At 39.5% G+C, this 27,883-nt stretch overlaps 1 protein-coding gene across 1 annotated transcript; it reads left to right on the top strand.

Moving 5' to 3' along the window:
• Nucleotides 1-27,883, top strand: slc6a11b (solute carrier family 6 member 11b). Its single transcript, XM_057361628.1, is given in 15 exon segments — nucleotides 1-253; nucleotides 694-930; nucleotides 1,141-1,275; nucleotides 1,378-1,518; nucleotides 1,604-1,685; nucleotides 3,010-3,142; nucleotides 9,191-9,325; nucleotides 15,039-15,142; nucleotides 16,873-16,997; nucleotides 18,057-18,169; nucleotides 18,697-18,834; nucleotides 23,477-23,579; nucleotides 24,581-24,681; nucleotides 24,867-25,037; nucleotides 26,071-27,883. Coding segments are annotated over 14 exon segments (1,854 nt in total). The 5' UTR covers nucleotides 1-253; nucleotides 694-707; the 3' UTR covers nucleotides 26,221-27,883.

Genomic DNA, 27,883 nt, shown 5'->3' with positions numbered 1-27,883 from the left:
AGGAGGTGTGAGCATCAATGCTGATCTCCACACGTGGCTCTTTTCCAGTAAGAGGCGTTCATTCACATCTTCAGCTCTGATCACAGCAGTGGTGATCTGCCCAATGCCACACTCACAACACTGTGACATCCATCAGGGATTTTCACTTTTCTTTTTATGGTCTGTTTTCCATCACACCGGCTCACACTGAAGCATCTCTTATAGCAGGTGGTCATCGGGTGATCCAGGGAGGTTTACTGTACCACCTACACCGGTAAGTGTCACATCCCCAGCGGCTTAATCTCTCACAGCCCACGGGAGGAGTGGGAGCTCGTCAATGTGGGTTTTTGTCGCGGCTCAAGCTCTCAAAGTCTCGTGTCACACCCTGTTTAATTAAATTTGCGGTTACTTTTGCACACACTGGACAGCCGAGCTCATTCCGTCTGCACCGCTCGAGACGCAACAGAACGAAGACGCGACGCGGTGAATAAACGCTCCACGCTACGCAACTAAACCAAATGCGCTTTTATTTTAATAACACAATGTACGAACGCGCGCGTTCAGTCTGTCAACTGGTATTATAATGAGTGCGCGTCGCGGCATCATTGAGCTCTGTCCCGTTGCGCTCCGTTAACTGTTTCTCAACGTTGCGCATTAAAAAGTGCTTGACAACTTTGAAATGAGATCACATGGACTCTGATGCATCTGTTTCAGGCTGTTAGGACGTCATGACAGCCGAAAAGACGATTCCCATTATAAATGGAAAAGCGGACGACACGATGGACCCCGAGGCGACGAACCCGAGCGCGGTGCGCAGCAAGGATACGAAGGTGGTGAATGAAAGAGGCCAGTGGAATAATAAGATTGAGTTTATACTGTCAGTGGCTGGAGAGATCATCGGCCTTGGCAACGTTTGGAGGTTCCCATATCTGTGTTACAAGAATGGTGGAGGTAAGACAGCATTATTACCAAACGGTAACACACAAGGACATCCTTGCTACTGATATTGCTACCAAGCTCCTGCTTCTATATATTGAAACTGTTACAATACACATATGCCATATCCTGACCTGGCTGATATAAGTCTCATAAGTCAAGTATAAGATGAATAATACAGCGTAACCATGGTAAAAATGACTGATGTTCCTGTGTCTGTTTCAGGTGCTTTCTTTGTACCGTATGTCATTTTCTTCATCTGCTGTGGGATCCCGGTGTTTTTTCTGGAAACAGCACTGGGTCAGTTCACTAGTGAAGGCGGCATCACATGTTGGCGAAAGGTCTGCCCACTCTTCGAAGGTAAAGCTTAGTTCACTCACGACAATTTATAGCAATATTGTGCTCGTGGTTATATATGTAAAAATGTTTTATGAAAATCAATGATGAAAATCTTTCTTGCAGGCATTGGCTATGCCACCCAAGTCATCGAAGCCCATCTGAATGTTTATTATGTGGTCATATTGGCCTGGGCTATTTTCTACCTGTTTAACTGCTTCACGACAGAACTGCCCTGGGCGTCGTGCGGTCACTACTGGAACACAGGTTGGTGGATTTAAGGTTTCAAGCATTACGAACTAATAAACGGCGGATGAATGAAAAACTAACAAAGCTAATCATTGTTTTCTAGAAAACTGTGTGGACTTCAACAATGAAAGCATCGCCAACCTCACCAACCCATATGCCACCTCACCAGTCATAGAGTTTTGGGAGTAAGTGTTATTTTGACTGTTTAGTAGCTGTACAGAACATAGTGTTGTTTTAGGCACACGTTCATACCAATAACAGTGTTTGGCAGCTGTTCAGGACAGAGTTTTCAAAGATATGAATCCAGTCGATGATTTCACTCAAAATTCAAAGCATGAAAGTTAATATGCTGGTAACACACTGGCTTGCCAGACAGCTTTTGGCACAGTGCACGTGTGGAGCGATTAACCACAGCTTATTATTCATTTGGAACCCGTAACCTTTTTCACTGATAATTTGTCATTCATTTTGCGTTGCCCTTGTCAACAAGCATCAAAAGAGCACTTGCACAGTCAGGAATGGTATGGACACAAATTTGGCCGCAGTTGGCTACTTTTTCTGTGCAGAGAAATATGTTTCATATCCAAGGCCTAACACAGAGGAAGCAGTCGTCAGTTTCGCATGTTGCTGGCCTCAGTTTCACATCGAGCGGGCGGGACTCTGGTACTGAGAGACACAGAAGCTGTCAGTTGAGAGGTTGAATGGAGAAGGTTTGTTCGAGGGGGGCATGGCTTACGCAGTGGATGTAACCCAAGAACATGTCAAAGATGACAAATGGCAGCACAAGAAAGAAAACCGTGGCTTTTCCTCGCTATGTTACAAGCTTACATCACTGCGTTTCAATCAGTCACTGTTCGCAACAGTACAACTTGTTCACCTTAAAGTTGGCAGATGGTAGATGACAAAAGTTGGATGATAGGTTAAAAATGAAATGCATACGAATTTAGCTACATGCTGATGTCTAAAGCCGCATGAGGTCAGATTATTGTCCAGTTTGGAGCTTTAACTTTGATTTCGAAATGATTTAAACCATTCTCGCAAAATGTATAGGAGACTTTTCATGATTATAGTATTACTATAACTATATAGTATTTTAAATTTAACCTAAATGAAGATGTCAAATAAATCTATGTTGGTTGAATGGTTGAAGGATTTTTTGGGTTGGAAAATCAGCACACAGCATGAAAGCCTGCTACAACCCTATTCATTTTTAATCGGGTTTACTATAAATTCCATCGATCTGTTGATTTTCTACACATAATATGTAGGGTCACTGGAGGTGCTGTAGCCTTTTGACATAAACTTTATTAGTTCAATTATTTTTGGCTAGAAAGAAGGTCAAGATTTAATGTTTGGGATGCAAATGTTTGACGTGTATAAAACTAGTGGATATTTAAGGCACTTTTGAAAAAACTTGTGCCTTTTATGTATTCAAAATGTGTAGTACCTGTGAAAAGTGCCAGTATTATTTGCACAAAAGTGGTTACGTTCAGTATGTTTTTCCTGCAGGCGGCGTGTTCTCAAAATATCCTCCGGAATTGAAGAAGTCGGCGGCCTTCGCTGGGAACTTGCGTTCTGTCTCGCGTTAGCCTGGGTCATATGTTATTTCTGCATTTGGAAAGGTCCCAAATCGACTGGAAAGGTAAAAACACAGTTTAATTCAGTCACCAAAATGGCTAAAATGGTAACCTTGGCACCCCTCGTGTTATGGGGTGAAATCAGTTTGTTGAGTGAGAATGGCATTTTAGCTTTGTAAATGATGTCATCAACGCAGTACTGCATGTGGAGCGCCAACCTGATCTCACAGGAATTTGTAACCATTTTATGAGTAGGCTAATTCATGAATCGTACAACAACATATGATTATTAGAAAAAATACAATACTGAAGCCCCTCCCCTAAACCTAACGTGAGGAATGAGACTGTACGAATTCGTACGAATTAGCCACCTCATAATTAGTTATGAATTGTCTTGAGATTGTGTTGGGTGTGCTGTGCAGCGACCATGTGGCTCCAATGATTTTATTACATCACATAGATTTGAAAGTGATAAGCATCTGAAAGGGCTTACCATCTGAATCTTCTTTAAATGGAAAATGGCACATGCCGTGTTTTGACTTCGGACGCAGATTGAGAAACGTTCATATCAGAGTGGCCGGAAGTCCAAAGACCTTTGAACAGAAACAGGGCAGCCGTCCAGAAACCGAACGGAAACGCAGGTGAACAAAGGCGCATCCTAACAATAACCAACCAAGTTTATTGGTAAACTCGAACCAACCTACCGCGACAAAAAAGCGCCTTCCGAAAACAAACAGTTTGCATTCTTCCAGTCTCTGGAGATCGCTCTGTCTTCGCCTTGTACCCACAATCCCCTGCATTATGAGGGCCTGTGTCCCTCTGCCAATCTCTAAAACTCAGTCAGTAGCCTTCCTCTGCATTCTATTCTTCCAGCGGCCTTTAAGAAAGTCTAACAAACTCAATGAGCCAGAAAGAAAGTGGAAAGAAAGGAAGAGGGTTGTGTGAAGAAAAATAAATGGGTTCACATTGTACAGGTCCAGGAGAAAAGAGCTCGGCAGCAGGGCCCATATCTCCTGAAGTGGCTTTTGTTTGGCCGTGAAGCAAGAGGAAAGAATGCTCCTTCATGGCGAGGCTTTAGCAGCCTGTCCAAGATTGATTTCTGTATTCACAGGGGGAAAGTGGAGCGTTCATGAGGAGCATGCAGAGTTCCTCCGCTCGCCTCTTCTCTTCTGTGAGGAATTATGTCTGGCGGATAGCAAACTGCTTTCTTCCTCTCCTTTGACCGCTATACAGATTGTAGCATTCAGGACATTCGCTAAGCTGTGCGCCCACAGGTCTTTTGTGGCTGTTTGCGATTCTCCCATAAGCCAGCGCTAGATTTATGGCATGGGGTTGACCTGTGAAAGCCGCTTTTAAATGTTTGACCAGGGAGAGTTGGGAGAGAGTCAGCGTGTGTCAAAGTCTCACGGCGAGTTTAAACATTGCTCCATTTATTGGGGAAAAACCACACGCATGAGCGGGGGGATCGCCTTGTTGCGGTGGCCATGGTTTTTGGATATGGAAATGTAATCATTTTATGAGACTAATTGAAAAGGGTGTGAATTTGGGCGAGATCTCGTGCTCTCGCGCTGTGAGGTGCATTCGGATTAAAGGATCTGCTGTCTTAAAATGGCCACTCTTACCGGTGTCTCTTACTTGGTGTTAGGGATTTAAGAAGTGTTAAGCAAGTGCACATGTGGAAGCTTTAACAAAGCTTTTGAATCAAAGCAGATTTTTACAACAATTTGGCACAAAAAAATGAACAATTGGGGTTTGGTACTGTAAATTTTCCAGGTCAAGCACTGGTAATTGTGAGTTTCTGCACCACAGATTTTCCCACACAGCCAACCCAACCCGGTTGGGTAGAGCGAAGGTTTTGTGTCCAAACCCTGTCTTGTCCTCGTATGGTCTTGACTAGGTGCCAGAGGAACAAGAACCTAGTGCCGCCCCCAAGAGCGGTTTTGTTCACGGGACTGAATGAGCTTCAAAATGTTGAACTCATCTTTGTTGACCGTGAATAGGTTTTTACGTATTTCGCGCTCTAGAGCTTGAATGTATAGCGCGGAAGAATCGCATCGTGATGTTCTGGTGTGAGAAATCGAACCCCCGCGTGTCTCCTGTGCCGGTTGGTGGTGACTTGGTAATAATTCAAAACTGTGAACATCGTGTCGCAACATGATGGCGGTCTGCCTATTTTTGTCGTATTTCGTGTTGCGCTGTTGAGAGTTTTCTTCATGAAAACCTCTGGCTCGGACCTGCAACTTCTCAACTTCCTCCCCCTGAGAAACACTCTTTCAATTTGCACCCAATTAAGTCTTTGGGAAGACAAACTGCCCCCTCTGGCAGACCCGGAGACATTCCTTAACCCCTTCACAGTGAGAGCACGGCTTCATTCAGTCATTCAGACGTAGACTAGACAGCTGATTTGCACATCATTGAACGTGACAAAAAAGGGAACAATTTTATCCTGTATCAGCTTACAATGTTTCCAATCACAGACCGATCACTGAACCATTAGCATCTTCTAAAGAAAAAGTTAACCTAAAAATAAAATCCTGTCAATATTTACTGTATGTGTATTGCATTCAAATATGTTTTTTATCAATCTTCTCACAGCTCTTTTCTCTACAACATCTGCGTAATGACATTGCCAAAATATTTCCTTTTCTTAAAGTCCCACTCCATTGGATAATTTCAAATTAGTCCCCGCCTCCATTCAAACACACTTGCTTAGACCATAGATATATAGATTCCGCATTGGGCAGTTCCAGATGCTGCTGAAGCTTTTTTCAATGCACACGTGAGCTGCGCATTAGCAACATTGTTAACATGTTAGAGCATTTACAATGCACTTGTAAGCACTTGTAAGCGTTCTTTTGTTGCAGAAGCAGAGCTGAAATAGCAGTGCAGCTATCATTTCAGCAGTGACTCTATGCGCAATCCTCTTACATATCTATGGCTTGAACCTCTGATCCACGCGGTCAAAAATGTTGTCGTTACTGGGTTATGACGCTATAAACCCGGGCAGTTTCAAACCTAATTTTTTAAATGACCAAATAATTTACACAGCTGGCTTGTCATCAGCAACTATATATGGAGCGATTTTAGTCTCATTAATTATTCACGCGTAAAACAAGATACACACATGCATAAACAGTTTCACATGAACAAAACCTAATTTACGTGCACAAAGTATAAATATACATTTACAAAAAGCAATTCACGTGCGTAAAACAAAACTATTTTCTCATAAAGTACGTTTCGCAAACATACGACTGTGCACACATATTTCGAAAGTTTAAAATGTACACGTTTATCGTGTTATGTGAATGTGCAAATCGTCACTCACGTGTGAATCGCCTTGGATGTGTGTGTGTGTTTTTTGAGACTCTACTGGCAGCGCAACCCCTCCCACGTGGGTTGTCGTACTCTTTAGCCAATCAGATTCAACCTTATCATTCAACCAATCATAATCGTGGAGAGCACAGAACTCAAGGAGCTCTAATGTTAGCACTAAAGGCTCGTTTGTACAGTTTCGCAAATCTACTCTCTGAGCTGTGATGCTGTATTAAAACATAATACAGCCACGCAATAAATCTGTTTTTATTAACTTATTTTGTAGGAGAAAAGTATGAAATAGTGAGTGAACATGACCACTTAAAAACTACACAACCAGCAGTCACTTCCACTGAACTGCTAAAATCCGCCTGGGTAACAAACTGTGCCTGATAGATGAGATATGTTCATGTTTGTATGTCCATACAATGTATGTTTTAAATGAACAAGGACAATAAATAACTAGTTCTTGGAAACATTGTTTTGTATGGGCGCATAGATTTGTAGCTGCGCAAAAGGTGCGCAGAGCCATTTTCCTTGAGTCCTGTGCTCTCCGCGTTTATGATTGGTTGAATGGTAAGGTTGAATCTGATTGGCTAAAGAGTACGACAACCACATGGGTGGGGTTGCGCTGCCAGGAGAGTCTCAAAAAACACACACACACATCCAAGCCGATTCACACATGAGTGACGATTTTTACATCCACATAACACGATAAACGTGTACATTTTAAACTTTCGAAATATTCGTGCACAGTCGTATGTTTGTGAAACGTACTTTATGAGAAAATAGTTTTGTTTTACGCACGTGAATTGCTTTTTGTAAATGTATATGTATACTTTATGCACGTAAATTAGGTTTTGTTCATGTGAAACTGTTTACGCATGTGTGTATCTTGTTTTACGCGTGAATAATTAATGAGACTAAAATCGCTCCATAACTATATCGCCCGTCCTATCAGCTCAAGAGCAAAATAGGTAAATGGCCTCACCTTCATCCTCCACCCCGGCTTCTCACCATTAGCTCCATTAGCTCATTTTCTCTACCTCAGTGTAATGGGGGGAACGCTCTGGGTTCGGGCAAGAAAACCGACCTCGGAGACAGCACGCCAGATATGCTTGCCATCTTTCCCGCTTATTTATTTGCTGAGGAGAACTCGTGAAACTGTTTTATATACTGTATATATATATACAACATTAAGCCACAGGGGGACTTTAAAGCCTAAAATCCCATTTGTGTTTATATTTAGACTCAAAAATGTTTCTTTGACTCTCTAAAACAGGTTTGACTTAACTGAAAGGTAGGAATTTCTTTTTCAGATGTTTGATGTGCTCACTATGAACTTTAAGATACTTCAAAAATTTGCATTTTGGGTTTCAAAGAAAAAATAAGTGGCAGTACAACAATTTCTGTGATTTCTTGCAGAATTTGAACATACAGTAAGGTTTACAGTAAGGTTATACAGTAAGGTGTCAGGGCTCTAGACTAACATTTCAGAGAGGTGGTACTAGCCCTTAATTTGGTTGCGCCAGCTGCTGCTTCTTTAAGAGCGAGCGTACGGACATATGGATCTAATACTGTGACACATGCGTTTTGTTTACGTTCATGACTACTTTTACATGGATCCTTGCTAATATGGGAATTTTGACGTAAGTTTGTGTTTATGTGTCCGCTTCAGAGTAAGGAGATGTAAAAGAGAACTCAGTTTAGTAGTTTGCGCTCTAACTCTCTGGCATGCATGTTTAAACATATGTTTTCTGCATTAGCATCACACTGCATACAATACACGCAACACAATTTGTTATCGTAGCTGTTTTGAGAAATTATTGCATTCTGCAGGCAAAACATATTTATTTTAGCTCCGCTCTGTCGGTCCTTCTCTTACCACGGCTCTGCACCCGCGTAGATTATGTATTTTGGGGGCGGGGGCACTGATAGATAAGTGATTGGCTGAAGGAGGGGAGACGGATGCGCTAATTGCGCAATATAACATTTCTGCGCGGTAAATTTATAACGCGCAATAATTATAAATATTGATGATCAGTTAGGCAGTCGCACGGGTGCGACCATTAAGAAAAACTGGTCGCACCAGCTGGAAAAATAATCACAAAATGCGACCATCTGGTCGCAGTCTAGATCCCTGTATGTGCATCAAATTAATCTTACACTGCAGAAACATGTTTCTGTCAGGATGAGGGGCTCTTTTCACGCGTTACTTCCGTGTTTAACGCAGCAGTGGTATATAGAAGTGCTGAACACGCTATTTTAGCATCTGCTAAATGTAACTTTTTTCTCAGTTACTTATTCCTCTCAGCTTAAAGTCTCCCCAACCGGAAACTGGCGAGGGTTCTTCCTGTTAAACACGGAAGTAACGAATGCATGGAGCCCATTAGCATACATTTTAGGTTGACGTTATGTTTCTGTCCTGAGCAAAACTCCCTGCCGAGTCCTGATTGTAAATTTGAGGTGGAGTTGGGATGGAGGAGGGTAATTTCCTAGTGTGGCTACTGATAGTGGAATGAATGTAAAACGGAAGCTGTGATAGTGTCACATGGGTGAGATCAGATGATGCGAGCTTGACTCACGTGACCTTCTAGAACCAACACTATTCGCTTGATTTCTTTTACATATAGCTTTGATTTTCAGCGAAGTCTAAATATCCAAAGCAGCATAAATCTATTTTTATCTGATATTATTTTCTGAAAAACACTCAACAACTCAAGAGCAATGTGTTGTTAGTGCTGTTTTGTAGTGTAGAGGTCTGTTTTGGAAACTAAGCCTTGTTTTTTCTTCTGCAGGTGGTGTATGTCACTGCAACCTTCCCTTATTTCATGCTGTTGATTCTTCTTCTGCGAGGAATAACATTGCCAGGAGCTGCTAATGGAATTAAGTTCTACCTGTATCCCGACATGTCCCGTCTATCCGACCCTCAAGTAAGAACAATGTATTTATCCACTGTCATGATTTTCCTCATGCCTTTAACACACATCTACCTCAAATTTATTATCATTTTATCAAGCACCCATTCTTTCAATCCAAATCTTTACATGTTCAATCTATCTCACCCATCTTGGTCTCACTCTTATATTTGGTACTTACATAGAAATATTTTACCTCTGAATGGATCGCAATTTCTTCACAATTGTCTGCCGAATGTAAAGAATTGCCAGTCATTTTAATGTGAGGAATACACAAACATTTTCAAATCGTCGGTAGAAAGATAGACACGAAGGCAGCAAAAGAGCTATCAAACAGAGCATTTGATCTCCTGACAGTAGACAGTCTCAGAAAGCCATGTCACGTATCCACGGTATAGCAATTCTCTCTGTAAATCCTGTCTGATTGCTTTTATCAGCTGTTGTCTCAACTGTGGGCCTTAGTTCTGATCCTTTGAAATGAAATGTGAACTGTGATGGATTTTAGCCAAATGTTGCTGCTACTGCCGGTGAATTTAGTTAATTCTTCCCAGCTGGCAATGGGAATGGACAGCGTAATACATGCTTATTTTGCAGCTGTGTGGAATAATTGATTGTGATTGGTCAGTCGTGGTATTCGGCGGTCATATATTTTTCGTATGACCACCACTAAACTGTGAAATTGACTATTAATTAGCTACATAACTGTGTCTCAAATCACTCCAGGGTGACTTCTCACTTAATCAAATAATCTCAACCATTTATTTATATAGTTAAAAAGAAATTAGCTGTGTAATAGGCAGGGTAATGTACAGTCAGACAGTCATTGGCAAAATAAATCTGTTCAAGATGAAACAAGGTCATATAAAGACAAGAACACATCTAGGACAGGAATCTTCACAGAAAAAGAATAAAATAGGACTCTCAAGAGATGGTCAGTTACAGGAGATGGTTAATCCTTTGGAAGGGTCATATCTAGAGACGTGTGTACTGTAAAATACAATTCTAAATCTCAATTTGATTAATATTTTTAATGTCCTAGCAATACACAATAAATTAAAAAACTAAAAAACGTTTTTTAATATATTTTTTCTTTCATAATTTGGGTGACAGGGTTGAAAAATGAATACAAACAACAATAACATTTTAAAAAAAGTTGAACATTTAACAATTATATTTATTTGTGTTCCTGACCAGAGGTGCATTTCCCAAAAGCATCGATAGGTAACTATGTTCGCAAGTTCCGTCATTCCAGCATAGTTCAACGATATTTCCGAAGTATTTCCTGAAACCATAGTTCCAACGATTAATCGCAAACAGCATCGGAAAGTTGCAGGGTTGGGACTACAGGTCTAGAGCTGTGGTTAGAAGCATAGTTCCTTTTTATTATGACATGTAGACTTACATGCATCATGCCTTTGAGCAAACTAAGCAAGCAACATGTAGTGGATTCTATATCCATCATTCGAAATATATACAAATTTAATTTGACATCTTTTAGTTTGTTCAGAAAATTCAAACGCTGTTTTTTTTAATAGTGCGCAAGACCCTACGTGCTCTAGGACCCTGGGGAATCCCTGGGCAGAGTGACGTAGAAGGTAACTTATGAATGAATGAAATATCGTGAAATAAAGCAACAGATAACAAAAATAGGATGTAAGTTATTTACAGCAAGAATGTGACATTATTTCAGTCTGAACGTATTTATTAGTAGACGTCATTACTCCACCACCTGTATGGCGTCATCAACTAGATTGCTGAACCAACTTGGTTCAAACGATTGATCTCCGACAGAGTTACTACGGTTTAGGGAAACAGCCGTAACTACATCATTCATTTCCCCAATGATGCATCGTATTATGGTGGTTAACCAGCGAGTTATGTAGTTGTTCGGGAAATGCACCACTGGTCATTGGGTTCTCACAATTTTTAGGAATATAAGGTTTTTATGAAGGGGAGAAAATCTTACTGTAACAGGGTTGTGGGATGCAGATAAACATGTTTACAGTAATTAAAAGTACTTTAACAAATGATGACGGTGTAGAATGATCATAAATGTAGTCAAGAACAAACTTGGCTAGGCTAATTTTATGTTTGTCAGTTTATCGTAAACCTCTTAAACATCAAAGGCCTCAAAAACATCGAAAAGAAATGCAGAGTAACAGTAAAGCTGGGAGTTTCATTGAAGCACTGCAAGAAAGCAAGAGTTAAAGGATCGTATGTGAAGTAGCATGGATAGCCTGAGAGAGCGAGCGACATGAATGAAAGGAAAGGAGAGAGGGGTGATAAAGAGCTGCTGTTTGCTGATGGGGGGCGTCTCTGACTCCAATGTTTAATTAGCTTTCAAGCTGCACAATAAGCGGTCTGTTCACACTCTGTGTGCTCTGTTGTTTCATTCACCGTCTTCTTTTACGATCAATTCAGTTCCACCCAATTCACTCTTCTGTGCCAAAGAGCTTCCTTCTTTGTTTACAACTGTGCGTTTACAGAATGTAAAAAGTACAGTATGCTTTATTTTGGACAAAAATTTATTTTGAGGGGGATACTTTAACCAGTATTTCAGTTTTGTCTTACAGACTTGAGCTTATTTGTGAAACTTTAAAGTGATAGTTCACCCAAAAATGAAAAAAAAACCAATACAATTCTAACGATTATTAATCATTACTACGCTAGCGCAGTTTCAATATGCGGCAGTCAAATAGAGCATTCAAATTGATAGTCTGTCGTCATATACTCACCCTCTTCTCATTTCCAACCTGTATGACTTTCTTTCTTCCGCAGAACACAAAAGAAGATATTTTGAAGAAATTGTTAGCTGGCACCATTGACTTGCATTGGTTTTGTGTCCACACAATAGAATAGTCAATAGGCGCCTATGGTGTTCAGTTAGCAACTTTCTTCGAAATATCTTCTTTTGTGTTCTGTGGAAGAAAGAAAGTCATACAAGTTTGAAATGAGAAGAGGATGAGTATATGACGACAGACTATCAATTTGAATGCGCTATTTGACTGCCGCATATTGAAACTGCGCTAGCGTAGTAATGATTAATAATCGTTAGAATTGTATATCAAATGCACTATACAAATTAAATACTACCTATGTTGTTTTACAGTAAATTGCATCATTAGAAATTGTTTGGACTTCAACGTAGACAGAAAGAGACCAGTTTGCAGTCGAAATGTGTCTTAGGTTGCGCTTCCTGACTAAAACAAGACAAAACAAACCTCCAAATTAGCCATAACATCAATAAGCAGCTTTTAGAAAATGTTGCGGCGTGTCCGAGTAAAGCCAAAGCAGAGCATTCGCACTCGCCGAGTTGGAAACAGAAAGGACGTAAATGACCATCCCCGTCGAATGGATGTTCTTGGAGGGAAACTGCTCTGTGTTTGCGAGGTCAGAGGGGTTACCCTGGTTACCCGCTGGAGGAAGCAAATACTGTGAGTTGTCAATTGTTTTCCTAGTAAAGGAGATTAGTGGCTCAATGGTTATGTGAGAGCGTTTGGGGGAGATGCTGGCTTTTTTTCCATCAACTCACATGGACTCTATTCAGAGCATTGGGGTTTCGCAAGAAAACTTCAGCGAGCTGCAGGTGAGGAAACCCTGGAATGAGAATCGGAAGCTGGCTTGTGAATGCGAAGTTGGTGCATATGGGAGCTTGAAGGATCTGTTTTTTCAAGGTAAACCCAACGCATATAGGCTGTATAAAATCTGGCTCAGGTGTCATTCTGACACATAGATAACACCACAATGATCTGTCTCAATAGTGTACTTATAAAATGAAATTTAGGCCAATGTTTGCTTTCCCTTGTGTCGTTGCAAACTCATGTGACATTTCTTGTGGAATGTCAAGAAGTCAATCAGAGGTGACAAAACCTGGTAGGAATAAAAAATATGCTTGTAGTTGAGTTTTTTTGGTGGTTGCTATTGTAGACGTCATTGAGATCTAAATTATGTTTACTTTAATTGTCAACGATGTTTCTTCTCACATCCTTAAAAGAAACCGAAAAACAATAGCAAGTGATGGATGGTTATTGGCATAGAGCTATGAAGCAGTGGCGATCCGTGACTACTCTTCAGGGGAAGCGACAATGCCGATATTAAAGAGAACTCAATTGGGATTTCCTATGAGGTAGCATCGGTACATCATTGATAAGGACAGAATTTCTGTCCCGTGCCGTTTTTTGGGTGAACTGTCCCTTTAATAGAGAAAGTGAAGCTACGTCACGCCGCGTTGAATGTTGCGCCATCTTGGGAGGATCACTGCTAGCGCGTTCAATGGGGGGTTTTGTTTTTCTTCTTTGATTAGGAAATATATGGAATAATGTCAGGGGCAGACGTGGTTAGATTCAACTTCATAACCAATTCATGAAGGGAGTCTATCGAGATGGTTTCAAAGGCATTAAAAAATGACGTACAGACTTGAAATGAAGAGGGGTCAGAATTTATAGGGGCAATATGCTGTCTAATGTCGTGTATCTTGTTTGTAAAATACCTTAAAAAGCATTCACAAATAGTCTCTGGATCATCAAAATGCAGATCAGTAGAGGGGTTTATAACTGAGTTAATTTTAGAAAACAATATGTGGGGTCTTTGACAGTTTCTAGCTATGATGTCAGAGAAATACTTTGATTTCGCCTCCTTCACAGCTCTTTGATAATTAGTTAATGAGGTGTGTAATATCTCCAACGACACATGTAACTTATCCTTTTTCCATTTACGATCTGCACACCGACATACTCGTCTTTGAGCCTGTGTTTCAGTGTTTAACCATGGATCTGCCTTAAGTTTAGGTTGTTTACTCCGAAGTGGAGCAATAGAATCTAAAATTTTAGTGCAAGTGGAATTAAATAGATTAAGTTGCTGTTCAACATCTAAATTATTTGATGGACAGTGGAGAGGAACAAGCTTACATGTCTCATGGAAAAGGGAAGCAAAATCCGCACTAAAGGTAGAACCACAAAGTAGGTTTTTTGGTTGTAACAGCCCGATCAAAAATAGAGCAGGAGAACATCACAGGGTTATGGTCTGAAAAACGTAAATCCCCAATTTCAAAATCATGACTAGTGATACCATGTAGCAAAACAAGGTCAAGAGTATGGCCGAGTGAGTGTGTTGGCCCTGTAACCATTTGTGCTAAGTCAAATGAATCAATAAGACTTATAAACTCTTTAGCAAGCGAATTCGTATCACAGCATACATGAATATTAAAGTCACCAACAATCAGAAGTCTGTCAAATTGAGAGGCAATAACACCTAAGAAATCAGTAAACTCATGTATAAAGTCCTTGTTTGTTTTTGGGGGACGATATACAATAGCAATCGCTAGGTTTTTGTCCCTTTTAAGTTGAAATAACAGAACCTCAAAGCTGGAGAAAGACTCAGATTGTACAGTCCGACAGGTGAAAGAACTTTTAAAAGCACATGCTACACCGCCACCATTCCCAGTAGATCTTGGGCAGTTTAAAAATGAGCAGTTTGAGGGCACAAGTTCGGAGAAAGGACTTATATCCTCAACTGACAACCAGGTCTCAGTCACAAATAAAAAATCCAGTAATGTCATACTCATAAATGCTCATCAGTGGCCTGCAGTTGTGGTGTGTAAAATACAAGAAGACAATAATAATTGACCTCATGTGTACTCACTCAGTGTAAAACTAGAACGTGATGTCTTTGTGTGTTTATAACATTAGTCCTCTCAGTGGCAGTGTGATTTATTGGCTGGTTTTTGCAGGTGTGGGTGGATGCTGGGACTCAGATATTCTTCTCATATGCCATATGTATGGGTTGCCTCACTGCTCTCGGCAGCTACAACAGCTATAATAATAACTGCTACAGGTAAGAGTCCGCTTAAAGGAGGACATTTGATCAAATGCTCCTGGTAAAAAGACTTTTCAATCAATTTCATGGTCATGTGTTGGAATGCTACACTTATACCTTTGAGATAAGACTCACAGTGATGTTTTTACTTCAATAACAATACCTATTTTTCATGGTTTTAAAGAATCACAGCAGCTCCCTCTCTGTTTGACAGGAAAATATGTTTTATTTGAATCGTTCAGCATGCCTAAATCACACAACATCCGTGCTAAAAAAAAGCAATAGAACCCTGTCCAAAACACAATATAACATTTTATGGGTTTAATGGATTTGTGGATTTAGTGGAAATTATAATGGTGTCTACTGGTATGTGATGGTATGTGGTATTATCTGGCAGATTGAAATAATGACCAAAACAAACTACCAAAAGGAATTTTGTAATGGTTTTAATGGAAAAAGCTAATTGTTCATAATGGCATTTACAGAATTTCTGTAATGGTTTCTATTGGGTTTCTATAGTTTTCCAGCAGGGATGGTAACTACTGCTGTCTGTTTTGGGTAAAATGTAGCCACCTTGTAGGTACCTGTGATGGATCACAATATTAAACATATTTGAAGAAAAGGAACAGGAAGGAAACATTCCAAAATTTAACTACAAAATACAAAAAAGCAAGGTTCTAGTGAAAAGTTCATTTTAATGTTATTCAGACAACAGAACATATTCTGTAAATAATAAATACACTATTACAAAATGAGTTTAGCAGACTCTGAAAGAACTAAGATGGCTGATTTAAGGTTTCTGGAAATCTTTTGTAAAGGTTAATGCAACTTGTCATGAATGTCTATAAAATTGATTTTAAAGGGGTCATATGACACGGCAAAAAGGAATATTATCGTTTGTTTTAGATGTAATACAATGTGTATACACGATTTAAGGTTCAAAAGCGCTGTATTTTCCACATACCATGCATGTTTGTATCTCCTCTTAGCCCCGCCTCTCTGAAACGCGCTGATTTTTTACAAAGCTCATCGCTCTGAAAAGCGAGGTGTGCTATGATTGGCCAGTTAACCAGTGCGTAGTGATTGGTCGAATACTGCAAGCGTGTTTCGGAAATGTAACGCCTCTTACCATATTTGTAACATCAGGTTCCTCTTCAATTGTACTGACAGGTACGCCCACCTTACTTGCGTATACATTTGGGCGGTCTTAGTCAACTCATACCACGAACTGACGTAGATTTGTGGGGGTGTGGTTACACGAGGCGTTTCAGGCAGGTCTGGGTGAGCATTCGCTTTTAGATAGAATGCATCTTTTGTTCCCACACTTTCATTTGTGCAATTTTACATGTCTAATACATGCATGGGCAACTTATAACACACCAAAGACACAGAAAAACATGTATTCGCGCCATATAACCCCTTAAAGGCACTTTACTGGTGAGTGTTGAGTCCTTAAACGTTGTAGAGAGTGCCATAAAAATGATAAGATGAACATTTCCAAATTATAGTCTTCTCAAAGTCAAAGAGGAAAAAATACAGAATACTTCATTATAACAGTGGTGACATTGTTCAAGCTTAAAAGCCTGCTGTTAAAGTCATTACATCACTGTTAAATACTGTTTGACTCAATCAAAACTAATCTGTGATTTTAATCAATATTAGTAAATTGATCAACTTATTGTTTAGAGTTATATGTAATGATAACAGTAGGTGGTTGTTGAATGTGAATGTTGTCTGTGTGTTTGCAGGGACTGTCTCATGCTATGCTGTCTGAACAGTGGCACGAGTTTTGTGGCAGGATTTGCCATTTTCTCTGTGCTGGGCTTCATGGCATAAGAACAAAATGTGCCTATAGAGGCAGTGGCGGAGTCAGGTAAGGATCTGTTTGTGTATGGATGCATGCACTTCTCAGAAAGACTTTCATTTTATGACTTATTCAACAGCTCAGCATTACTTATTTAATAGACAAGGACAGACTGAGTATTGACTGGAATAAAGATAGAAATGATACTGAAAGCAGATCAGAGGTATTCTTGGCCAACATTATTTTTTTGAGAATTTTCTTACAGTATGTATGTAATATACAGTCTACACATAACGTATGTTCCTGCTGTTTGCATTAAAGATACATCAATTCATGTGACTTGTTTAAGAGAGGTGTATTATTATTTTGCTAAGCCAAGAGACAATGTCCAGAGCACCCTAGTCCAGAAGGCACAAACAGTCCAGATCATCCTAGCAACCACAAAGCAACTTAATGTGGTTAAACCTTTTCAACCTTACTATTCAAATCTATATGTTAATGAAATAAAAAAAACATTTATGTAGATTCTGCAACAACAAAAAAAACCTTTAGATCGCATTAAAACTATTACACTCATGGCTGTTTGCTACAGTCAGTGTGTATATGGAGAATATTTCATTACCAGCAGGTCTGAACAGTATTACAGTTTGTGGCACTGCTGCTCTTGGACACACGTCTCTGGACTCCAGAGCCAAGCCATATGGCATCTTTAGAGTATTTTACCAGGACTGCCGTGGAGACTGTTGAGTCTGGCTATCTATCTCATGCTTTCAAATCAGTGCTTAAAAAGAATACTACACGTAGTACAGGTGCATTCACACCATGTTAGAATTACTGAAAATTCTCTGAACTCAATATCTTGACAAATTAAAGTTGTGACTAATTGTTCTTGTTAAAAATAAAAAAATGTAATTAAATATGTTCTTTAAAGCATTCATTGAATAAACTAATCGTTAAAATAGGGATTTTTATTTTGGTTTAATGTAAAATATACATTTTAGCATAGTTGTACTTAATCAAGTTAATGTTAAAGTTAAACCAAGACTATTCATTTGCATCATCATTCATTTGTAATTATTGCTAATTTGTAACATGAACAAAATGTTCAATCTGTGCTGTATTTTTCAGGTCCTGGTTTAGCATTCATAGCATATCCTAAAGCTGTGACCATGATGCCATTGGCTCCACTCTGGGCCTTTCTCTTCTTTATGATGCTCATCTTCCTCGGACTGGACAGTCAGGTAACACATGAGTGGATACATGTTGAAGTGATAGTTCACCCAAAAATGAAAATTCTTTCGTTATATGTTCACCCTCTGGCCATTTCAAACCTGTACGACTTCCTGTTTTTCGCATAACAAAAAAGATGATATTTTGAATAACGTTGGTAACCGAACAACAGCGGTACCCATTGTCTTGTATTGTATGGACACAAAACCAATGCAAGTCAATGGGTACCGCCGAGGTTCGGTTACCAACGTCCTTTAATAGATCTTCTTTTGTGATCTGCAAAAGAAAGAAAGTCAAACAGGTGTGAAATGTATGAGGGTGAGTGAACGATGACAGAAGTCTTCAGTTTATAACTTTAAAGGTACTTTAAAATACACTGATAATTATTTATAATAAATATTCTTCGGTAATAAATGTACCAACTGTTATAACAAATACTGGTTACATTAACAAAGCACTTAACATCTGCATACTTCATCTGATGACAGTCACAATATTACACAGATACCGCATGAGTTTCTCACATCTGTCTTTCTAGTTTGTGTGTGTGGAAAGTCTCGTGACTGCTATCGTGGACATGTATCCCAGAACCTTCCGCGTGGGCTATCGCAGAGAAATGCTCATCCTGGGCATGTCGATGGTCTCTTTCCTCGTGGGTCTGATAATGTTGACAGAGGTAAAGACTTTTTTCCTTGTTTACTAATGAACATCTGTTCATGGCCTTTGCAAAGCTTATGTAATAAGGACCACCTGCATGACTTCTCTGCCAAATAGTAATGACGAAGGTTCTATATGGCGATGCCTCGTAAAACACATCCAACCATCACCAACATGTATCCCCTGCTACAGATCTAAACACACAAAGAATCATGTTAGCTAGACGGTTTAATCTAGGAAAAAAGTCTTATGATCAAAACAGTCAAGGAGAAACAGAATGACTAATCTGTTTATCCATATGGACACGCTTGGATTATCTTCGTTATTTGTTGACCTGAAAGCAAAGTTTAAATCTGGTAAAGCGAGTAAGACTGTAGAGCGTTGGCATATTACTGTCTCTATCTGGCAAGTTACTGTTGCCTCCTGTTTTTGCTTTTATGGCTGGAGTGTGTGTGTAAAAATAGAGCTGGATTCAGCTCTGCTCTAGTGAACACTTCCACTCTATGTTTCATGAAGAAAACCCTCCCACTGTCAAGACTCTGACAGTCTCTTACCACGAGGAGAATGTTTAAGACATTTTTCCGATGAAACAGCTGTTTTCCCCCATTGACAATAGGGTTGCGCGGTGTATCGGTGCTACGGTAGCATCGCGATGGTAAAACTTCAAAATTCCCACAATGCCGCTATGTTTTTTAAACGGTAGTACCGTAGTGCCGTAACTAATGTTGCGTATGCGCATTAACGTTCATTTGAACACTTTCATCTGTCTTTTTGCGGTGTTTCTGTCTTAAATGAATCCGTGTTTGATTCATTCATCAAGACACTTGCTTCGTTCTTGAATGAATCAGCTTGAACGAGTTGGTTGAATGATTCACTGACACAAAAAAATTTGCCGCCACCTACTGGCCGTTTTAGTCACATTTAAAGGGGTCATATGACACGGCTAAAATGCATATTAACGTTTGTTTTAGATGTAATGCAATGTGTATACTAGGGCTGCAACTAACGATTATTTTGATAATCGATTAGTTGGTCGATTATTTTTTCGATTAATCAGATATAAATGTAATTACATCTTTTGCTTATGGTAAATCAGATATGGGAAAAGTATACACAACTGAACTCATTAGCCTTCTACCAAAATGTTGTAAATGTCTCCATAATTAACACACCTGGTGAGTTGATTCATGTGTGTCATATTAGAAGCAACTGACAATAGTCTCTCACAAACGTGGGAGCGAGGGGAGGGTCGGCCAAGGAAATATTTTTTTTTTGTGCCACGAAAAGTGAGATATTTGTCATTCAAATGTAGTGAAGTACAGTAAAAAGTAAACAGGAAAAGTAATACTTAAGTACAAATACTCAAAAAGTGTACTTAAGTACAGTTCTCAAGTAAATGTACTTCGTTACCCACCTCTGAACTAAATAAACCACCAAATCAGTGTATTTAGCCTAATATGTACTTTGCAAAGTGCAAACGCCACAAATTGAGTTTTACTAATATAATCTTTAATTTTGTCATTTAAACACCTCTCCCCTTTAAACTTTAAAACTGCGCAGCTTGAAGAGATGCATGTAAAACACGTCTGACTTTAAAACTGCGCACCTCGCGCTGCACGGAGAGACGCATGCACCGAGAGACACGTCTGACTTTAAAACAGCACAACTTGTGCCGCACGAAGAGACGCATGCACGGAGAGACACGTGTGACTTTAAAACTGCGCACCTCGGCTGCACGGAGAGACACGTGTGACTTTAAAACTGCGCACCTCGCGCTGCACGGAGAGACACGTTGACTTTAAAACTGCGCAACTGCGCTGCACGGAGAGACACGTGTGACTTTAAAACTGCCACCTCGCGCGCACGAGAGACAGTGTGACTTTAAAACTGCGCACCTGCGCTGCACGAGAGACACGTGTGACTTTAAAACTGGCCACCTCGCGCTGCACGAGAGACACGTGTGACTTTAAAACTGCGCACCTCCGCTGCACGAGAGACACGTGTGACTTTAAAACTGCGCACCTCGCGCTGCACGAGAGACACGTTGACTTTAAAACTGCCACCTCGCACTGCACGAGAGACACGTGTGACTTTAAAACTGCGCACCTCGCGCTGCACGAGAGACACGTGTGACTTTAAAACTGCGCACCTGCGCTGCACGAGAGACACGTGTGACTTTAAAACGCACCTCGCGCGCACAGAGACCGTTGACTTTAAAACTGCCACCTGCGCCTGCACGAGAGACACTGTGACTTTAAAACTGCGCACCTCGCGCTGCACGAGAGACACGTGTGACTTTAAAACTGCCACCTCGCGCTGCACGGAGAGACACGTGTGACTTTAAAACTGCGCACCTCGCGCTGCACGAGAGAACGTTGACTTTAAAACTGCGCACCTCGCGCTGCACTGAGAAGACACGTGTGACTTTAAAACTGCGCACCTCGCGCTGCACGGAGAGACACGTGTGACTTTAAAACTGCGCACCTCGCCCTGCACTGAGAGACACGCGTGTGACTTTAAAACTGCGCAACTCGCCCTGCACTGATCGACACGTGTACCTTTAAAACAGCGCACCTCGCGCTGCACAAAGAGACGCGTGTGACTTTAAAACTGCGCATCTCGCGCTGCACGGAGAGACACGTCTGACTTTAAAACTGCGCACCTCGCGCTGCACGGAGAGACACGTCTGACTTTAAAACTGCGCAGCTCATGCTGCAGGGAGAGACACATCTAAAATGGTCATTTTAAAATGTAAGAAGACGCGCTTGATTTATAACTGCGTGACGTCAAGTGACGTCACAGACCAACTAATCGATAATGACATTCGTTGACAACGAATTTCATTATCGATTATTATCGATTTTTATCGATTAGTTGTTGCAGCCCTAGTGTATACACTATTTAAGGTTCAAAAACGCTGTATTTTCCACATACCGTGCATGTTTGTATCTCCTCTTTGCCCCGCCTCTCTGAAACGCGCAGATTTTTTACAAAACTCATGGCTCTGAAAAGCGAGGTGTGCTATGATTGGCCAGTTAACCAGTGCGTAGTGATTGGTGGAATACTGCAAGCGTGTGACGGAAATGTAATGCCTCTTACCTATTTGTAACATCAGGTTCCTCTTCAATTGTACTGACAGGTACGCCCACCTTACTTGCGTATACATTTGGGTGGTCTTAGTCAACTCATACCACCAACTGATGTAGATTTGTGGGGGTGTGGTTACACGAGGCGTTTCAGGCAGGTCTGGGTGAGCATTCGCTTTTAGATAGAATGCATCTTTTGTTCTAAAAACTTAAATTTTTGCACTTTTTCGTGTCTAATACATGCAGGGGAAACTTATAACACCCCAAAGACACAGAAAATTCGCGCCATATGACCCCTTTAAAGTAAGCCTATCATTTTCCTATATAAGCATTGCTATAAATGCAATTTGTCGCACATTGACCACGTTTACATGGACGTCAGTAATCAAATTATTTGCGTTATTCTGAGTAAGATAATATTACGATTAAGGTGTTTACATGAGTTGCTTTAAGAATATACCTTTCATGTTCCCGTTTTACATGTTACACTACATAGTTGGATTAATGGCATACGTCATTACGTCCCTACGTGACGCCGTTCGATGTTCCCTCCATAATTTCATGTATCAACAAACAGATCGTATTCGCCATGGTACCACATACAGTTTTTGGTGTTTCATTTATTTTCTAGAATTGTTGACATCTTTCTTGTTTCCCGTTCAGACCAAAAATGTGCTTTCTTGCTTGAAGCCATGTTGTTTGCCGTAAAAGGAAAGGCTGTCCACTGCCGTGCGTGTGTGTAAAAGTGCTGCGAAAGTTCCTTCGCGCCGGTAATAGTGCGATTAAGCTGTGTACATGTCTATACCGCACTTCGATAATGCGACTAAAATAGGAGTACTCCACCCGTCTTAATTCGATTTGTGTTTACTACGATTATGAGTTTGACGGGTTAAGATAATCGAAAAGCTCTGTTTACATGGTCCATTCTTAATCAGAGTATTGTCTTAATCATGTTAATATCGGATTATTGTTGTCCATGTAAACGTGGTCAATGATTGAATTAGTTCCAATGTTTAAAAAAATTCTTTAGTTGCTACTACAGTGAACATTGCTCAAATTACTAGACACTAGTGTTTTTAAATCTTACCACAGTAAATATTATAGTATACTACAGTTTTTGATAAAACTTAAATGTAGTTAATACTACAAATATTGTAGTGTGCAGTATAATACAGTTCACTAAATACAACATGTTTCATTTAGATCTGTGTATTAAGGAATTTTGTAGATTTAAATTATAAACATGAAACAGCATTACAATAATAATTGGTGTCGTGATATTTCATAAGGTATAGTATCGTAAAATATGTTTATGGTACCGTGACAACCCTATTTGACAACAATGGTTTAATACAGTACGAGACCATTTTATTTGAACTCCTGAGCTAACAGTGTTGCGCGGGTTAGCGTTGCTTGTAATGTCACTCGTAGCCAGGGCAATGTATTTAAATAAAGTAAATATGTTGAATGTATGATTTGTGTCCTATCACTGTTTCTCGAACATGCACCATGTTATTTCTCACTCAGTAATCTCCAGTTTGTTTTCTCTGACCGTGTGGATGTGTTTACTTTTAGGGTGGCATGTATGTATTCCAGCTCTTTGACTCATATGCAGCCAGTGGCATGTGTCTGTTATTTGTGGCCATCTTTGAGTCCATCTGCATTGGCTGGGTCTATGGTGAGAGATTACTGTCTAGAAATCTTCACCACTCAGTGTGAACATATTATCTTTCATCTTTCAAGTGCTCACTTTCTGATGTAGTGCTTTACATTCCTCTTGCTGCCAGATATCATCTTGATTTTAACCATATCTGTGATCTCAGACATGATTAAAAAATGGCAATGAATGTTTTAGTCATCATAATTCATCTGTCACCATCATTTTTTATTTTTAAAGCCTGACATTGTTATGCTTTACATCCTGCTATTAATTAAAGTAGCAATTATTGCTACAAAGATATTAAAGCGATACTTCACCCAAAAATGAAAATTCTGTCATTGTTCTGATGAAAGATATTTGGAAGAATGCTTATAACCAGACAAATTTTACCCCCATTGACTCCCATAGTAGGAAAAAATACAGTGGTAGTCAAAAGTGTCCCAGAACTGTTTTCTGCCCTACAATCTTCAAAATCTCTTCTTTTGTGTTCAACAGAACAGAAACAACGATAAAGTAATTTTTCCGACTATAGGAGTCAATGGGGGGAAACATATGTCTGGTTATAAGAATTCTTCCAAATATAAGAAATAGTAAATGATGACAGAATTTTTGTTTTTGGGTGAACTATCCCTTTAATATCTTTGTAGCAATAACTTTCCCTTTAAGTTTGGACACAAATTCTGCACCTTACATGTTATAGTTAATCTTTTTTTAATGAATAAGATCTCATTGCACAGTTAAGCAAGAATTTAATTAGTATCTTTTATTAGTTGTGGTATATGCTGATACTTGTCTATCTGAATCATTAAAGTTGGGACCGATTGTCATATTTTTGTAGCTGTTATTCCACCTGCTGGCAAGAGTCAGACAGTGCATATAATAAATAATTAAAATGTATTTTTCTGCAGGGTACACTCGGTGTATATTGCTAGAATATGTTTGTGTTTTTCTGCAAGACATGTTAGTGAACCTTGGAATTTGGCGATGAAATGCTGTAATTAATCTCATTGTATGTTTAGGTGGCGACAGGTTTTATTCGAACATTGAAGACATGATTGGATACAAGCCCATATTCTTCATCAAGTGGTGCTGGAAGTTTTTCACCCCTGGCATCTGTACTGTACGTTTTCATTTTCTTTACATTTTTTCAGTTTTAGGAAGATTTCAGTGCTTATTTTCTAATAGTTCTATTGAAGTTTTATACTGTATTTATTTCAGTGAATGAATGATGAGGGGATGAGTGAGCGAACGAGCGAGCAAGCCTTTAATTTTACTTAAATGTTTTCATTGTCTATGTCCTTTCAGGGGATCTTTCTGTTCTTCTTGATCAAGTACAAGCCTCTGAAGTATAATAATGTGTACACATATCCAGACTGGGGTTATGCCATTGGTTGGATGATGGCGATGTCATCAATGGTCTGCATCCCTCTGGGATTGTTATTTCAGATCTGGAAAACGGAAGGCACTTTCCGTGAGGTAATTATTCATTTTCATCAAGTTCTGTGCTTTTATGTTATACTTTTATGTCTTGGTGTAGTCTTCATAATTTTTAATAAAAATACATTTTTATTACATAAGTAAATATACTGTATATTTAAAAGACAATGTAGAAGTAAATGTTTTTAGGCAACTTTGATCAGATTTTTTACGCATCTCTTTTAATGCAAGTTATGTTAAGGATTAAACCTTTATTTCTTCCATTACAATTGCTGACTGCTGACTTGGTGACTCGTCAGTTTGACTGTGTTATGCCCTTGTCTTTTTGACCTTTCTGTAGACTCGACCCGAGTTTATGACTTAATAACTTTATAATATATGCGTTAGTTGAACATAATAGTTATATAATATAATACTGTAAATGCTTCAACATATATAAGTATCTGTAAAGATGTACTGTGATTGTGGAAACATTTCATTTGTTGGTTTGTTTGTTAATTCATAAGCAAAGATGGACTCGATATTTGTTTTTGCAAACATCTGTAAAGAATGTCAGATCATTTTTATCCTCTTCACTGTCCGAAATTCCCCCAATATAACCCCTTGCTAATCATTTTAGATAGGAAGTATAAAGTGCAACATTTCCGGCGACTATGTGAGGAAAACCACAATATCTCTTGAGGCGCTGTGACATGCCGAAGATGAAAGTTGTTCTGGCACAGCGGGGCGGCAGAGATTGGGTGTTGTGCAGAACTGATGCCACACTGAGGGCACGATGCGCCCGATGTCCCGACATGACCCCATTGTGCCATGTCTTATCGATTGCGTCTGCTTCAGAAAGCGCACACAGCTGTTTCATGAGGGGCTTGTGTATCACACTGGTCAACACTGCAACATTCTTCATCAGTATTTTTGTCTTGTTTTCCAAGATAAAATAAATTTTATCTACATCTCTTAATGTATGCAGTCTTGCATTTTGATTTAGTATATCGTTTTTGGGAAGCTGTGATATTAAAATAACATTTATTGTCTGTTATTGCTCATGCCTCACATTCTTTGAATGTGATTTCAGAGAATCAAAAAGCTGACCACCCCCAGCTCTGACCTGAGAATGAGGGGCCGCCTCAGCTCCAGGGGTCCCTGTGCCATCAATGACGCTGATGCCAAAATGAGGGCGGACGGCAAGATCTCCACCATCACAGAGAAGGAGACACATTTCTAAACCCAAGACACGGACATCACCAACACAAGACACAGAAAAATGATGTTGCCTTTATTTTTAAAGAGAGAAAACTATTGTCACATTTGTAGTCTTGCTTGTTTTGCACGAACAGGTATCACGTCACAATTTAACGTCATGATTAAATCGGTTTTCTATCAGAGTGTATCTAAATCTAGATGAAAATTGTTGTTATATCGTGTCACGTTAGTCAGTTCTGTACTTTTAGAAAGACGCCAAGGTACAAAGCGCCATGAAATGTTTTTGCGCTTCAACTCTTGGCCCTGTGCGGATTACTGTAGTGTGCTTTTCTAATGGGTAGGAGATGTTTTGAGGACCACTCCAAACGTTGGCTGTATGTTTGTAGATGAGGCTCAGCGTCGTCGAATGTGCTGTGAATCTCTGTCTAGCAGCTAGCATTGACTCGTCGGGTGAGCGGGACGTAGCGAGCCCATTCTCCACGCAGCTCCAATTCTTGCCCATTTCACACCAATTAAACTGAGTTTAATTGAAGCTGACAGACCAAACACAGTTTATGACTTCTTTTTATTTCAGAGTAGTGGTCAACCGTACACACTTTTTATGAACAGTCACAGTTTCACTTGTTTAAGGGCAGTCTAATGGTTAAAGGGATAGGTCACTCAAAATAAAAATTCTGTCATCGTTTATTCACCCCTACCTTGTTCAAAGCCTGACTTAACATGACTCGTGTAGAACACAAAAGAAGATATTTTGAAAAATGGTTTTGTGTTCATACAATGGAAGTCAGTGTTGTTTGATTAGCAAAATTCTTCTAAATATCTTCTTCTATGTTCTGCAAATTAAAGATAGTCATACCGGTTTGGAATGACATGAGGGTGAACGAATGAGTTAATTTCTGGGTGAACGACCATTTTAAAGAAATGCAGATGCAGGTTAGGTTTGCATGTTGGGAAAAACATTAAAGGAAAGGTTCGCATAAGGATGAATAATTCTGTGATTGTTTACTCAAAATCAAGTCACCCTGACCTGTAAGCTGTATTATTTGTATTGTATTATTATTAATAGTATGATATTATTCTCGGCCACAATATTTAATATGATCGTTTAGTGTAATGAGACTAAATTATAGGAGTAAATAATGACATCATTTTCGTTTTTTTGTGCTGCACAGATGCAGTGATAGATGTCTGATGTGGAAAAATGGAGACAAAGAAAAGTAAAACAGGCCCAAAAACGGGACTCAATTTTCCCCCATAAGTAAAAGTAACAAATCATCACCGCAATTCAACATTCTGCAAAAACGTTTTTATCATATTATCACAGTCTCAAGCACTGTTGTGTTCAGCATATAGTATCCTCCTCAGGATGAACCGCGAGCCTTTTCGCACATGCATGCAATCTTTGGTATGGTCTCATCCATCACCAGTTTGTGCAAGTAAACTTATTTGTCTTTTAATAGCCTGTTAACTTTTCAAATGTGTGTATATTTTTACGTTTCTTTAGTTTTTTGCGTACTATTTCTTGATGAAAAACATTGTTTCTCTGAGGACTTTTGATATGTCATTCAACAATGAAGTTCTAGACATATATGGTGGATTTGTAATATGTGCTGTATACACAGATTTTGGTATTCACAGAACATATGAATTGTCTGCTTACTCATTTTTAAAAATAAAAGGTAAAA

This window comes from Triplophysa rosa, linkage group LG20 (genome assembly GCF_024868665.1).
Source record: "Triplophysa rosa linkage group LG20, Trosa_1v2, whole genome shotgun sequence".
Lineage (NCBI taxonomy): Eukaryota > Metazoa > Chordata > Actinopteri > Cypriniformes > Nemacheilidae > Triplophysa > Triplophysa rosa.
This window is presented reverse-complemented; position numbering and strand designations above follow the sequence as displayed.